General features: G+C 39.9%; 1 protein-coding gene across 3 annotated transcripts in view; it reads right to left on the bottom strand.

Annotated features, from left to right (window-relative positions):
- Positions 1-16,088, bottom strand: part of LOC142493050 (interferon-induced, double-stranded RNA-activated protein kinase-like) — a 129,344-nt gene that overhangs the window by 39,902 nt on the left and 73,354 nt on the right. For all 3 annotated transcript variants that reach the window (XR_012800968.1, XM_075596485.1, XM_075596486.1), the window contains 6 exons: positions 15,400-15,475; positions 10,894-10,913; positions 10,690-10,725; positions 9,426-9,548; positions 4,000-4,116; positions 1,768-1,954 (listed from right to left, as the gene is read on the bottom strand). Coding sequence is in view for 2 of the 3 variants with exons in the window: in XM_075596485.1 (XP_075452600.1) it covers positions 1,768-1,954; positions 4,000-4,116; positions 9,426-9,548; positions 10,690-10,725; positions 10,894-10,913; positions 15,400-15,475 (559 nt within the window). In the remaining variant the exon portion in view is untranslated. The remainder of the gene's footprint in view (positions 1-1,767; positions 1,955-3,999; positions 4,117-9,425; positions 9,549-10,689; positions 10,726-10,893; positions 10,914-15,399; positions 15,476-16,088) is intronic.

Below are 16,088 nucleotides of genomic sequence, written 5' to 3'. Positions count from 1 at the left end.
AAGAAGTTGAAATGTTCATGAAGCGTACACTGATCAGGAACATTTACAAGAATGCCGCATCAACCATTAGATTAAATGAAGATACACACAAGTCAAGGATTGGCATACCTACAGTAAGGAGTGCGATCGGGAGACACCATGTAACCAAAGATTTTCACAGCAACACTTGATGGATTGTTCAAGACATTGAATTGGGAAAAAAAAGGAATCAAAATGAACAGTGAATATGAGTTGCAGATGACATGTTATTTTTGACAACTCCAGAAGACGTCCAGTAACAAATTTGAGAACTCACCAAAGCAAGCAAGATGTGCCTCTATATGAAGCTCAGCAAGACCAAAGTGATGGTCATCAAATGTGTCAACTCTACAAAGATAAAAAAAAATGGACTAGAAGTTGAAGTCTGTGTCTACTTTGGAAAGCAAGTATCAATGGATGCGAACCTTTAAATTTAGATTAATAGGAGAATGAAGATGGGATGGGGCACATTTGGAATAAAGATAACATTTCAGGGGAACCTTGCACTGTGCTTCAAAAGTGTTCTACCAGTGTATCTTGCCTGTACATACATTGGACGCTAAATGCAATGACAATCTATAAGCTTCAGACAACCCAAAGTAGTATGAAGAAATGCACTGTATGCTGCACATTACCTGATGAGATAGGTAAAGGAATGAATGGGTTTGAAAGCAAACATAACTATGTGACACCATCACAATGGTGAAGAAAAAGAGACTGGCATGTGGAATGGACATATCGCAAGAAGAAATCAACATCGTTGGAAAAGATGTTACTTGACTGCAGGGCCACTGACATTGGGGGGGGGGGGGGAAGACAGCCAGGACTTCTGACATTCGTTAGGCCCAGGTCCACTGCTAGCAATATGTGCCAGATGCGTCAGAGCAAATGGGGCCTGCTGGAGGGTGTCTATGGACGTGACTGTGATGCTAGTGGGAGAAGGTCTCCTCTGACTGGCACCTCTTGGATACCCTCAATCCTCCAAGGCAGCAAGTAGGAACACGCTCACCCCCCTGTTTTTGCCCTTCCGGCCCCCCAGCCCCCTACCTATATCCCCAAGTCTATGCTACCATTTCCTTCACCCCACCCTTCTAGGTCCATAATGAGGCAAAATACATTTGCACATTGGTGCTAAGAGAGGCATGTTCAAAAATAGTCACTGTAAAAGCAAAAAATGTGTTCTTGGAGGTTAATATATACGAGCCTTGATGTTTGTTTGCAGTATAACATTTGTTCCATTCTTTGAACATAAATTACCAGACTACACTGCTTCACTTTCCTGTTGCATGACTGTAATGATTTCAATTGAATAAAACTCAGACTGAATTTTAATGTTTTTTTATATGTATTCTGCCGGTGCTCACGCATGGATGTGAAATATGAACCTTAAATGCGAAGCTAATTCAGAAGATTCAGACAACTCAAAGAAGTATGGAGAGATGTATGCTGGGTAATAGCGGAACTGACAGGAAAAAGAATGAATGGGTTCGAAATCAAACAAAAAGTCTGTGTCATCACTCAAGGGTAACGAAATAAAAACTGCAGTGGGTCGGACATATCGCAAGAAGAAATGACCATCGATTGGACAAAAATAGTACTCTACTGGATTCCAAGAGAGATTAAAAGACCAAGAGGATAAAATGGGAGGATGAAATCAGTAACGTGGGCTGCTGCTGATGATAAATGAGTATGTTTACATGTATACATACATACATACATACATACATACATACATACATACCAACTAACCTTTAGGTCTCTGTGAATCAGTTTTTTAGAATGAATGTATACTACTCCTTCTATGATTTCTTTAAATATCTTAAGACTTTCATTCTTGTCAATCTTCTCCATCCTATCGATCCAGCTTTTCAAAGTTCCATGCCGGCAATATTCCATTTGTATAAAGAGGCATTTTTCTTTAACTATTTTTGTTTCACTACAAGGAAAACAAAATATATTACATTATTTTGTACACTAAGAGCAAATGCTGTAATTGAAATAACCAACAAGACAAGTGCCAATTAACCTGTGGCAGGGGATATCATTTGATCAAAGGATTACATTTGTTTAAAATTCTGGCAAGATCACCATACTGCAAGCTGTGGATCACTAAAGATTCAGTTGCACTTTTACTTACAAAATAAACATTTTGTTAACAATTTGGTTTCCTTAACACTAAGAACTAAATCCTTCCTAAATCAAAACGATCAAGTTTTTGCTTTCTTGAAAAAAGTAGGCAAGGTTTTCCTCACTCTTGGACACTTTTGTCCAACCTATATGATGATTTAACAGAAGTACACAATGTGTACAGGAAAGGAATGTGCTACTTAATAGTGACATTAAACAAAAAGGTAGGAGTTAAAGAAGCAATCCAAGCAGGTAAAAAAAAAAAAATACCTTTGTTTTCTTTTAATATATGCAGCATTTGATTACCTTTATTGAAAAACCACTTGCCTAAGCTGCTGATTGATTCGTTCTTCTGTGATCGATCAGAAAAATCCTGCTTCCTAGGGTTCACTACATGGCTGCCTTTCAGCTTCAAATCAATCCTTCAGTGAGTGAGACTCAGCAGCTACAATTTATTCTTACAGTATATTACTATATACTATACTATACTATATATTACTATGCTTGACGCACACCAGGAAGAACGGTCTGTATGGGCAGGGACATGCAGTGAAGGTAGTATTCTCACACACACAGCGACACGCTGCTTTTTTTATGCGATAGCAGCCTGGACACTCAGAGATAAGTTATAGCTGATTTAAAGCTGTCTTGTCCGGCGAAGAAAGCATACTATAACTGGTGTTCTTTTGTATGGATTATTGTCGTGTTGCTGTACCCCTGCTGACTGCGCTACACGCTGTATTCCATCTATACACGGGGCAGTGACATTAATACCTCTAATAGAGTTCCATGCCACGCTATATACCTACAGCAGGACTTTCAGCAAACCACCAGTATATATACATAAACATCGCTATTGTGACTTTACTAAGCAATATACTTACCTTCCGCACTATAGTGTATTTCGCCGATATATATATGTATTAACACATAAGCCTGTCCCACTTATTAGCCCATCACCGTTCGGTCCGTGAGGATTTTAAATCCAGTGTGTGTTTATATATGTTCCCCAATAGCTGTTAAGTTGCGTCTGTCATTTATTTAATAAAACTTTATTATTTTTGGTTTTAATTGGTGTTTGTAGTCTGTTGGCTGGAGGTTATATACCTCTTTTTTGGTCCTAGTGATCTCACTTTGTATCCATCTCCACCATATAGATTTATGTATGGTGACTTTGAGTGCTATTATTAGGGCTTTTAGTGACCTCTTCTAGTCACTTGTCCAAGTGTTTATTTAGTATATTACTAAGCTAACATTATCTATTGTTACAATTTGCAGCTCAAACGGCTGGAAATATTGGCAACAAATCATCACAAACAATAAAGTATTACAAAAAGATTTAGCATTGCTGGGGAGGTGGGCTAAAACCTGCTATAGAAATCAAAATATGCTCAGTGTATTAAAACTCATTAAAAATTACATTAAGGGTTGAATAAAAAATAAAAAATAAAACTAATACTACAGAACTGATTTATTTTTTTTAAAATGTTACATATATTTCTGATTTAAAAAAAGGCACTGGCCAACAAATTCACCCCTTAAACATCTCACTGTAATGTAATAACTCTGTTGTTAAAAGGGACTTTAAGCTAATCAGCATTGGATTTCTGGTACAAAAGGAACTTGTTGCACACACTCTCCAGCTAGTTTCAAAATCAGCCCTATCCAGCTGATAACAGTTTTGTTCTTGCATTCTGGCTGGAACCCAATACAATAATATTCCAAGGGCAGCTGCTCTTTTCATCAGGTATGAACAAAACACATTAAATATTTATTTTCCATTAATAGGATTTTATTAACAAGCACCAAAGGCAGTAGAACAATTATACTGATTTATACAAAACAAAAATGTACCTCCGACTGCTCCTGCTGGTCTCTGAATAATTGTCTACTCCAGTCCAGGAATGGTAATATCGAACAATGTTTGCGTGCTCTAAAGAAGCTAAAGCCTGAACTTCTGCCACTGATTTTCTAAATAAAAACAAAGAAGGATGTGACAAAACAATTTTATATCTTTCATATAATTAAAAATGCATAACACGAAATAACTTTAGAGTTATAGGCCCGGATACATAAAATGTCTGTATAATGGTGTTAATATTGAACCCGCAAAAAAAAGAAGGACTAGCGTTATTACCGCAATGTTACAGCAACATTGCGTAATAATTTAGCGGATGCGACATTCGTCCTAAATCGCAATGCAGGAATTAACTTGGCCAGTAATAAATGCTTTAATAACGCACCATGATCTTATTTCTATCATAGACTTCTGTAATAGCTATTATTACAGTAGCCTATGATAGAAATAACATTAACCCCTTTGATGCGGGGTGATAATAAATTAATTGTCTTAAATTGCAAAGCCAGTACAACAAACCTCACACTGATGAGACCCAAAAGGTCGAAACAGCTGTCTGTGAGTGGGTTAACTGGCTTTGCGTCTGATCCCAGGCTATGATTAAAAGCTGTGTTCAAAACAGCAAGCATTGGTGTAAGGGTTCCATGCAATAATGGATTTAAGACAAAAGGTGGCACCGTGTGCTCATTTGCATGTCATTTCCCAGAATCCCTTGCTGTAGTGGAAGCACTGTATGTTAGGTGATAATGTTTAAAAGCAGGGTTGCAGACCTGTCTAAGATATTTGTGAATGTGCTCACAAGTAATATTTTTATTTGCTAATATATATATAGAATCCACAGAAGCAGCCGGCACTCCACTTGCAAGTAGAAAAAATTGGGTGCTTGTCCCATAAAGCAATAATAAACCATACGATACCGTTTGAAGCACGAGATCAGGAGACAGCACTCTGGTAAGTTTGATCACAAGTTTTTGTATTGAAAAAGACACATAAACCGACGTTTCGGTCCCCCAGTGGGACCTTTCTCAACGTCGGTTTATGTGTCTTTTTCAATACCAAAACTTGTGATCAAACTTACCAGAGTGCTGTCTCCTGATCTCGTGCTTCAAACGGTATCGTATGGTCTAATATATATATATATATATATATATATATATATATATATATATATATATATATATATATATATATACAAAAAGAAGCGCAAACTCCATAGCGTGCGACTGTATAAAAAATATGGTAAATTTATTAAAACAATGATCCCAAGGAAATACACCACCAAACCCCACTGAAGAGACCACCCAGCCCCACTGGAGCGAGATATCGCCCTGCCCCACTGGAGAGACCAACCTCTTACACGTGGACTTCCCACCTCTTTATCCCAGCCAGGAGGAAGCCAGGGGCCCCAAAGCCTCTCTGCACTGACCAATCATCTCCTGATGACGTCACCTTGCGTGACGAAACGCGTCGAGACATGGTGACGTCATCGCAATCGGACGTGAGAGGGGTGTTCCTTAGTTTCCTGTAGCTCCAGCCGGCTGATTCCCCCGCTGTTTGGGCTTAATTGCACACGGAAGAAATATCTGTGATGCATTGAGAGAAGCTGGGACGCTGTGAGCTCATGGCAGGAGCTGCATGCTGCATCCACTGATGATCAGGTTTATTACTTTCAACTTGAATCCCTCCGTCCATGTTGTTGACTACCACAGAGATTTCTCTCCCACACGTGTTTTATAAGTATCCTGTAAGTTTATTTCCTTGGGATCATTGTTTTAATAAATGTACCATATTTTTTATGCAGTCACGCACTATGGAGTTTGCGCTTTTTTTTTTTTTTTTTTTTTTTTTTTTTTTATCTATAGGTTCATCAGTGGGACACTACACCACTTGTTTTGAAGCTGCATATACTCCTAGGACTTGATTGCTGGGTTTCCAATTGGACTTCTCTGGAACTTTATCAAGTTTGATCAATTGGACTTTATTTATATGTGTATATATATTTTTGGGGGACTTTAATTCATGGCATCATCACAGTTTGGCACTTTAGAATATATATCCATTTATTAACTTAGATTTTCATTACAAGCAATTTAGATATTAAGTTATTTAATCACTCTTAATTAATACATTATTCACTCAATTAATTATATATTCACTTTTTCTACTAACTATCTAGTGCTACTCTTTGTGTGTTTTTTTGCGATAGATAGATAGGATATATATATCTATATATATATATCTATATAGATATATATATAGATATACACACACACACACACACACACACACACACACACACACACACACACACACACACACACACACACACACACACACACACACACACACACACAGCAATTGGTTTGTGCAAATGCAAACAATTATGTGCAATTCAACCAAAGTCATATAAAGTAGTGGCTGCCAGAAAAAAGTCCCCTGGTCAACCAAATCAGATAAAGTACAGTACACGTGGAAAAAGAGGACTTCTGAAGGGTGTGGTTAAATGACCACTATATGTACTGTATGATACACAAATAAGTGATAAGGAACCACTTCAAACCATAAATGGATCAATATACATAGAACCAATGTCCTGGATCCATAAAGCTCTGCAGATGGTGTAATCAGTTGAAGATCAGGGCATCAGGCCACAGCACCCCCACATGCTACTTGTCTATATTATACCTATTTGTCGTAAGTAGGATTCCAATTTTACTTGGGACAACCAACCTGTAATCTGATTTATGTTAGAATTGTATCTATTTTGTTGTTTTTAATAAATGTATATATCATTTTAACTTACCTGTCCTCAGCAGTCTAGCAGAATTCTGCATCTATCACTCAGTCTGTATCACAAATCTTTATAATAGATATTTGGTCCAAGATAAATGTCTTAATCATACAGTATTACATTATGTGTGTGTTTTTCTGCCTTTCTCCACATGCCTTGATCTTCAACTGATTACACCATATGCAGAGCTTTCTGGATACTGGACATTGGTCCTATGTATATAGTATATCACCTTATGGTTTGAATGGGTTCTTTAACACTTATTTGTGTATCATACATACACAGCAGTGATAATTTAACCACACCCTTCAGTGGCGCCGCTCTAGTCATCTTTTTTCCAAAGGGGATTATTCATGTATTTTAATATTGTTAATGGGATTTTTTCTTTTTTTATATTAATGGTTACCATTTATTACAAATGTGGAAATCAGAGTTGCCCATTTTAATTTTTTTAAACGTGTATTTTGTTTTTAATGCCCACAACCACTATTGGCCACATTTAGCTAACAGAGATATTGGGCACTGGACTAGAGGGGGGGTGGAGGTAGTTGCCCGGGGAGGGTGGTTAGGCTTTCTGGAGGGGTGGCGGGATGATTTAACCCCTTAATTACCTTAGCAGTTAGTAAAGCAATGCATGGCCATGCTTTACTACCCACTAAGGTGGCTAACGGGATTATGTAGTGTAGTTATATGCATATATTGACCCCCATGGGCCGTTTTATCCTCCAATGCAACTACAATACACATCACTGCGAAATGCTCAAAGTACTAGATTGGTCATCACAAGAGTCTAGGCGCAAAGTTCATCTTTCCTGTCTTGCCTTCAAATACTTTTTGGGCAAGCTACCCGTCTATCTGAACAAGCTCCTTACCCCTACCACATGCAGCACTTATCATCTGAGATCTGACTCCAAAAGACTGTTCATGGTCCCAAGGTTCAGCAAAGTATCCGACCACTCCTCCTTCTCTTACCGAGAACCCCAAAACTGGAACAATCTACCGGAGACTCACAGCCACCACCAGTCTAAGTTCTTTCAAAACTAAAGCGGTCTCACATATTAATCTGGTCTGTAACCATTACATACACCTATAATATTTATTATCTTTAACTGTGCATGCAATGTCTTGTATAAAATGTATACCCCCTTGGTGGGCACCCTGTCACCAATCGCCACAAGTGGCGAATTGTCCATGAAAGTGTGGTTTATTTGAGTTTGCCAGATACCAGACACGCATGTGTCCGTAATTACCACTGCCTAGGCGGGAAGCGCAGCGGTGGCGGCAAGCTTGAGTGCGGTGGCGGACGATGGAAGCGCTGGTGCTGAGGGGGCGGAACGCGGATGGGAGCAGTGAGGAGGAGAGTGCTGAGTGGAGGAGAGGATGACCAATCAGAGAATGGCGGGGGCGGCGCCAGAGACTCCTGCAGGGACAGGTCCCGGTGCTGTCTGCCAGGAGATAAGGTAAGAAGAAACACAATTCGGGTTGAGGAGATGATGTTATTGGGGTGGGGGAATTAGATGATGATGGGTGGGGAATTGATGATAGGGGACATTTTACATGGTGTGGCGAATTTCAATTCTCATTTGCCACACCAGTGGCTACATTGAAAAATAGGTTGCCCACCTATGATATACCCTGTTCACTTATGTAACCATGTATTATTTGTCATCATAACTCTATGCCCAGGACATACTTGAAAATGAGAGGTAACTCAATGTATTACTTCCTGGTAAAATATTTTATAAATAAAAAAATGTAGCCACTTGGTCGTGCAAACCCATGACTAGTTGACCAGTGGGCTAATAAAGGGGTTAAGATGTACTGTAATGTATTTTAATAACTATTTTATCACCTATTTCAGGTTGGTTTAGCTTATCTGGTCTATGTATATAATGGCCAGTATATTAGCTATTATATACATAGAAAACACAGGGTTAATGCCAGTTTCAACTAGGTGATAATGCATATTTTTACTAAAATGTGCGCTATTGGGACAATTTTTACAAGGCACGCTATTGTTTATCGCATGAGAATTTTTTTTTTACCTATTCCTTGAAGTGCAATGGAATTGCATTCTAGTACAGAGGTGAGCAAAGTTCTCCCTGCACCCCCTCCCTGCTCTCCTCCCCTGCTCGCACTCCCCCCCCCCACCCTGCTCCGTCGTCAAATGACATTACAGGGTCATGTGATGCAACAGTCCCCCGGCATTTAATTTAAATGCCTTAGGGGGGTGGGGAGGGGAAGAGTGCGGGACCTCTGTAACCACTTCGCACCCCTGTTCTAGTAGATCATCATTTTACACCGGATTACCACAGCGACATGTTCTGGTAAACTTATTTGTCACTGTTAACCAATGAAATCAGAAACAGATTTGTTAATCATTAAAAATAAATAACTACCCCTCACTATACACACACACAAGTTCATGCTTGGAGATACCTTGGAATCCTACAGTGAGCATCTATTTACATTATTCATCAACTGTCCTTCATGTGAGATTTTCTCTTTTCTGCTGTTTGGAAAGGCAGTTTTTAGTCAAGCAGTTCTTTCCTTAGAGTGAAGTAACTTTGTCCGCTACTACAAAAGGAGGGTTGTATTTATAGAATTATAGCAATGGCTTCAAATACTTACTCGTTTTGCAGCTTCACTTTTTTCACAACATAATATTTTGTGTCCAGTATTTTTCTTGCTTTATAAACTGTTCCATATCCACCAGTGTCAAGCTCGGTTATATTGTCAAAATCATGAAGAAAGCTAAGAAAGCATAAATAGACATTTAAAGGGAACAGAACAATCCTTTCTAGTGCCAGACTGTCCATAGCTCCAAAGATATTTCTACACTGCAACTACCGCACGTCATCACTTGTGTAGCTCATATCAATGGAAACCTAGGTTGAGTCCTAGTCTAAAAAGTGGGCAACGATTGCAGCAGCCAATCACGTGCCGTGCTGTTTGCCTATTGATTTCCATTGCACCAGGAAATCATGGCTACATTGCCGAGACGGGAATCTTTCAGTGATATGCAATCAGAAGCAAAAAATTTTTTTTTTAAAGTACAAAATGCAGGAAATCGCAGTTTTATCATTTATTTGTTACATTTTTAAATGACAATACTTATAATCGTTCTACTAACCGCGAAGAAAATTGCTTATTATGGAGAAAATATTTAAAAACGACTATTAAAACGCTGACTCAAGCACGGCAAGACAATGTTTCGGGGGCAACAACCCCTCCAAAAGTATTAGAACAAATTATTTTCGTATATAGCATATGTGAATAGATTATTACTATGCTGGGCCTGCTTTTCCCCGCAATTGTATTAAAGACTTATATTGCAAAGCGCTGTACTTATATTAACCTAGCCAAGACCAGACATGTACAGTATTGTGCTTTGTTTATTTGATTAGTATATTGAAATCAATTTTTAAAGTAGAGACATACACTACACTTCTGAATTGTAAAAAGGGCAATCCCTGGTAGGGAAATGTTATATTGAATTGTATAATTTAATTGTCTTCCCTAAACAAATATAACCATGATTACAGCAAATATTTGGCTTCTTTTCATTCTTTGTAAATTAAGGACCAAACCTCTTTCTTTGGGGTTCTCTGAATGAAAAAGTATTTGTTAATTTCCCTTATACCACCTTCTTTTTCCGACAAGCATAGTGAGGGGGCTTTGCCTAAGTAAACTTTATATGATCGCACAATGACAACACGCAAAAGGACGTTGTTATAAAAACTAAAAAATAATAATCAAAACACCTCCCTTAGCTAACCATATTTAGAAACTAACTGAAAACAAAAATGATAAAATACTTAATGATCATGGAGACTGGATTTGTGAAGCAAAATTCTATAAAGCGATGAATAGCAAAAGTTTACATAAAACTTACGTTCTCTCTTCAGTGTACGGGCTACTCGCTTGCTCTCTGTAGAAAAGGAGCAGGATTAGCAATTACATTCTGCTAAATTAAAGAAGTGTTTAAATTGTTCTACTAAAAAGGTTTAATGAATACTTGACTAGTTTAAAACAAAATAACTGTTTATTAAAAAAAAAAAAGTTGTGACAAACTGAATAATAAAAAAAAAAAATGTACCTTGGTATCTGGTTTAGATCCTGTAAATTGAATGAGAATAAGATCAATTATCCATATTGAAACATTAACGCCACTTTTCAATATAATTTGTATTTCAAAAGTTCTAGAAGCTATATTAAACCTGGAGAAATGTGAATTCATTGTAGGCAGTGTGCTCATTTGCATGTCATTTCCCAGAATCCCTTGCTGCAGTGGAAGCACTGTATGCTGGGTGATAATGGTGAAAGGCAGGGTTGCAGACCAGTCTAAGACATGCAAATGAGTATACAGTAATATTTCCATTTGCTATATCTATACACACCCACACACACACGGATAAGGCTTAATTGTCCCTCCAAGTGGGCCCTAATGAGGTTATATGCCACTCCCATCTGAGTAAAATGGCAACTTCAGACTTCTGATATAAAAAGGCTCCTCCCTCTCCCACAGGTCTAGCCAAGTAGCCAAGCTGCATTGTGCTCTTAAAGGAGCAATCCAAGCGGCCTTTTTTCAATGTAACATTGAAGCAGGGGGTCTCCGGAGTGAACCCCATTCATTTCACCTCCGGGGACCGGAGTTTAAAACCCCCGGTAACGCGGGCCTATAGGAAGCCTAACCGGATGACGTCACAGCTTCCTATTATCCGTAGAACGCAGGAGCATTTAAAAGCTGCCATTATGTGAGCCATATAGCGGAGCCAGAGTGGCTACTGGCAACCCCTACGGAGTTGTCTTCGGAAGCAAGAGGTCCCCAGAGCTGAAATTAATGGGGTTCTGCTTTGGAAACCCTCGGCTTCAATGCCATGTAACACATTTAATAAATAAAGGCAACTTGAATTGCTGCTTTAAAATGTTATTCCATCATGGAGACCAAATGCATATATATTTCATTAGGCCTCTACTCAAAGCATCAAAATAAAAATTATTTTAGGATGGGTTTGTGCACCATCATGGAGGAACTCAGAGAAAAGGAAATAAACAAGTAAGGACATTCTCCTCGTTCCTCCCAATGTCACCCATAATAGTGCACACTAATGGGGTTGTCCCATTTCATCTTGTTATAATTTTAGTGAACTACTGAATTGGTAGAAGGATTGCAGAATGGGAGAAAAACACATTTAAGGAAAACAACTGATTTGTAGGATAGTTAGAATTGTTTATGGAACAGAGGATGGTGCGAAAAACATTTCAGGTACAAGATGGAGTCTATCAAAAGCCAAGATAAGAGCATTGTGTAACGCTGACTGCCCGCAGACCTGGCCAGTCCCCAGTACTGAGATGGGTAAGGGTATAACACGCACCCACAGCAGTGAGGGCATGCCCGGAGTGTGTTATGATGCGTTGCCAGGCCTGGATGAGGAGAGGTTAGCCTGATACTTGCCGCGTCCGGGGTACCAGAGGTCCGAGGGTAGAGATCCGAAAGCCGTAGATCAAGGGCAGGAGAGAGCAGCGTAGTGAGGTCAAAAGCCGAGTCCAGGGAGTAGCAAGGTACACGAAGTCTAACTAGAGCCGAGATCAAATCCAAGGGTATCAAACGAGGGCAGGGACTGGAGCGAGAGCAGTAACACAAAAGAGAGCCAGGCATAGACCTCCGTACTACAAGAGCCACAGGAAAACTATGCAGAGCGAGGAAGGAGAGGGCAGACAGGAACTATAAATGTTGGAGGACCAATGGGAGCAAGAGGCGGAGCGGGGGCTTGACTGAGCGGTCCCAGGGATAGGTTTAGATGCCTGGTGTGGTGTTCCCTAGTGGGAATAGCCTCCAGCTGATGGGAGGTGGAGCCAAGGCTGCAGGAGGAGTGTAGAAGAGGATGGGTGCGCGCGCCCCTGCAGCGTATGGGCGGAGGCAGCATGTGCCGCAGAGGAGCGAAGTGGCGCCCGACTGGAGCAGGTAAGGAGCTCGCGGGGAGGGGGCCTGGGATGAGCGGCAGTACTGGGAGCCGGGGTGACGGGGACCCGCTGTAAGGCGCGTGTTCCCCGATCCCTTACACATAGGCTTTGTGCCCAGACTATTGATAAGTAATTTTTGTTGTTGTAATTATTATTATTATAGCTTCATACTAACCAGCCATGGATAGGTTAATCTGTAGATGAAGAAATGATTATATTAATCTGTTTTTAGAGTAGATACGTCAGAACAAACGATACCATCGAGCGATCAAGAATGCTTTACCGCTTTCCATCCATAGTATCTTTTAGTTTGGCCTGTACCTGTAGATGAAGCCTTGTTGTTATTTTGCCTTACAATAAATAAACTAACGCAAGAGATCTGTTTTCAGATATTTCATTTGATATTGGATAAGAAGAAACGCACAATTACAAATAAAGGGACAATTATTTTTATTTAGCAATGGATGATGGCAATGCAGTCAGTCTAAAAACAAATAGTCTGTCTAAAATCTGCTGACATAGGGAGTTAAAGTTCTTACTACAGCCCTGAAGTATGTCCCTTGGCATTTAAGAACATTTAGACAGAGACCTCTTATAACCTTGTAGTAAATTCTAATGTACAGTATGTGGAACTTGCTCTATGGAAGGTTCCATATCTGCAGCGTTAGAAAAAAGTGGATGACTATGGTACTTCTTTAATGGTCATTTCTTTCTGGCACATAACATGTTCTGATTTACCCATTTTCTGAGCCATCAAGGACTCTGGATTAGGATTTACGATTGGACCTGGTTGGTATGTAAGAACTGGCAGCCTTCATGAAGACTATGGACATCTTGACAATTTAAATCCACAAAATGAAGACCTACTGAGCCAGATTGGGATTATTATGATCATATTTCCTCATTCCACTCTGATCTTTGCGAGAATCTTCTGTATCATGGAAAATGGAGGAAAAGGTAGATCAGTGGCAAGTCCCAGTTAATCGACACAGCATTCAGAAAGGTCAATTTTTGGCTGTGTGTTCTAGAGCAAAATATTTTAAGCTTCGTCTTCTGTAACCTCCACCTGGACACAATTTGGTTGAAAACTCGTTTTCATAGTCCATTCCCCTGGATGGATTATGTTGTGATTTAAAAAGTGCACATTGCGATTTAATTTCCCTGTAATAGGTTTGGCCATGATGCGAGGGACATGATTTTCTGCCAAGAAAAGTATCCTCGAGACGTCTTTGCGCCTCCTTGCTTTCCTTATGTATGCCACTATTGCTGCAATGTAAAAGAATATCTGCAGTGTAATTACCTTTAGAAGATAGAAATCAGAACCGTCTATGTGGTATCCCATTTTTTCTAAAATGTTTATTGTAAGGGATGCTTGTGTTGACCATAATCCTCGAGCCCAATGATCAAGAAAATGGGCTCCCCAGCTTTAACTGCTGGTGTGTTTATTAAAGAATGTTCCATATAATACATCTTAACTTAACAGAGAAGGAGTGGCTCAGTGAGAAAGACTTGAGTCTGCAAAATATCTCTGTAAAGCGCCACATAAAACTAGCAGTGCTAGACAAGAATATGCTAATATTAACTCTTATCTATCCATAATTTGCTAAAATTCTTCCACCCTCTCAGAACCTGCCAAAGGCGGGTTCTACTCTGGAGATAGGCAGAGGTGTTCCCCAGTATTTCCCACACATATACAATTCTGCACGAGCAGCATGAACTTTCAGGCGTGGTGAAAAATGCTTCCGTCAAGGTCAGGTAATAATCTCTGTTTGGGATCTCTAGAGGATCTAGGCAAGTCCAGAAGAGGGCAGCAGGTAGGGCAGCTGTGTGAGTTGCCCGTGAAGAAAGACACAAAGGAAGGAGAGATCATGTACCCTTGCTTCAGATAGGAACAAAAAATATTACTCACTGGCAGGAGAGGGAGTAGCCTTTTTAACACAGAAGTTAGAAGTTGTCCACCCCCAGCAAGAGAAGTGTGTACTGTCATGGATGGGGAATGTTAGGACAATTATTCATTTCACATAATGACTAACTTTACAGAAAGCAGCAGATAATAGGGTTGATAGATGACCACCAAAAATGAGAGCAAGTACAGTATGTGTAATTTTTTTCTTTTCCTTCTTTATTATGGAGATTTTTAGATTAGATTCTAAACGGATTCTGATGATTTTAACACCTGTCCTTTTTCACGTTCACATTTTTCCAAACATTCAAAATTTTCATTCGGCTCCTTAATAATCCCTATACTCTTCATCTAATAATCATTCATTGATCACCATTCTCCAGTGCTCCTTCTGCTAGTTTTTCTCCTCCATTTACCATACCACCATTTTCTTCGACATAGTCAATACTTTGGTGTGAGCCCCCCCCCCCAACCTTTCTATTCATATCGTGTAACTCACAACCTCATTTCTTCAACTCTACAGCAGTTGAAATCAGTATGGACAAAACAGTGTTCACACTCTATTTTTGGCATTAAATATTTATCTAATGATTTGTCAGTTTTGTGGTACTTGCTGGAACACCATTCACCATTTAGTTTAATATTGCTTTTCATTCGTGTTCGTTTCATGTAAATTTGAATACATACCAATACCATATAATTACATCAAGTTCATCAAGTATCAGAGTTGAGTACCTCAGAATCAGTTGTGGCTGCATGTGCTGCCCCATTTTCTTCCCTCCGCATTTCTGGATTAAGCGCACCACTACTTCTACAAGGTTAAGAATATTGCTGAATTAGCAGCATTTATATAAAATCATGAACGTTTTCAAGTCTAAGGAATGAGTGTCAAATTGACCCAAAAACAATACCTTTTGTTTATATCACTAATTCACTCTATTTGATTTACTCAGCCACTACCAGTATACCTATTACAAAATTAGGTAAATGTTAGCACAATAACTGTGCTATAAAAGCGTCATATTAAATGCTTTTCTATATGTAGCCCCGGTCCCCTTGATGTGCCAGAGACCCCCCTCCTTGCGCGCCATGCGGTCGCGGGTGCCGCAGGAGGCCGCGAGGGACCCGCCGGCACACGGCAAAGGTGGGGGCCGGAGCAGGGAGCGTTCCGAGCCTCGGGAGGCTCCGCGGCGCACCCGGCTAGCGGGGGCCGCCATTGTAAATGCATGCGCAGTGATCGCGCATGCGCAGTAGCAATCTGGAGTTGCGGCGGCCATTACCAAAGTTGTACATGCGCAGTATGAGCGTGCACACGGCCCCAATGTAGCTGTAGCCTCCGCGGGACTACAAGTCCCATGAGGCCTAGTGAGGCAGGCACCAGGTGCCTCATAGCGGCCAATGAGAGCTCAAGATTCTCGGGAGAG

This window comes from Ascaphus truei, chromosome 4 (genome assembly GCF_040206685.1).
Source record: "Ascaphus truei isolate aAscTru1 chromosome 4, aAscTru1.hap1, whole genome shotgun sequence".
NCBI classification, from domain to species: domain Eukaryota; kingdom Metazoa; phylum Chordata; class Amphibia; order Anura; family Ascaphidae; genus Ascaphus; species Ascaphus truei.
The sequence above is the reverse complement of the archived record's forward strand: the minus strand, read 5'-3'. Positions and strand labels throughout refer to the sequence as shown.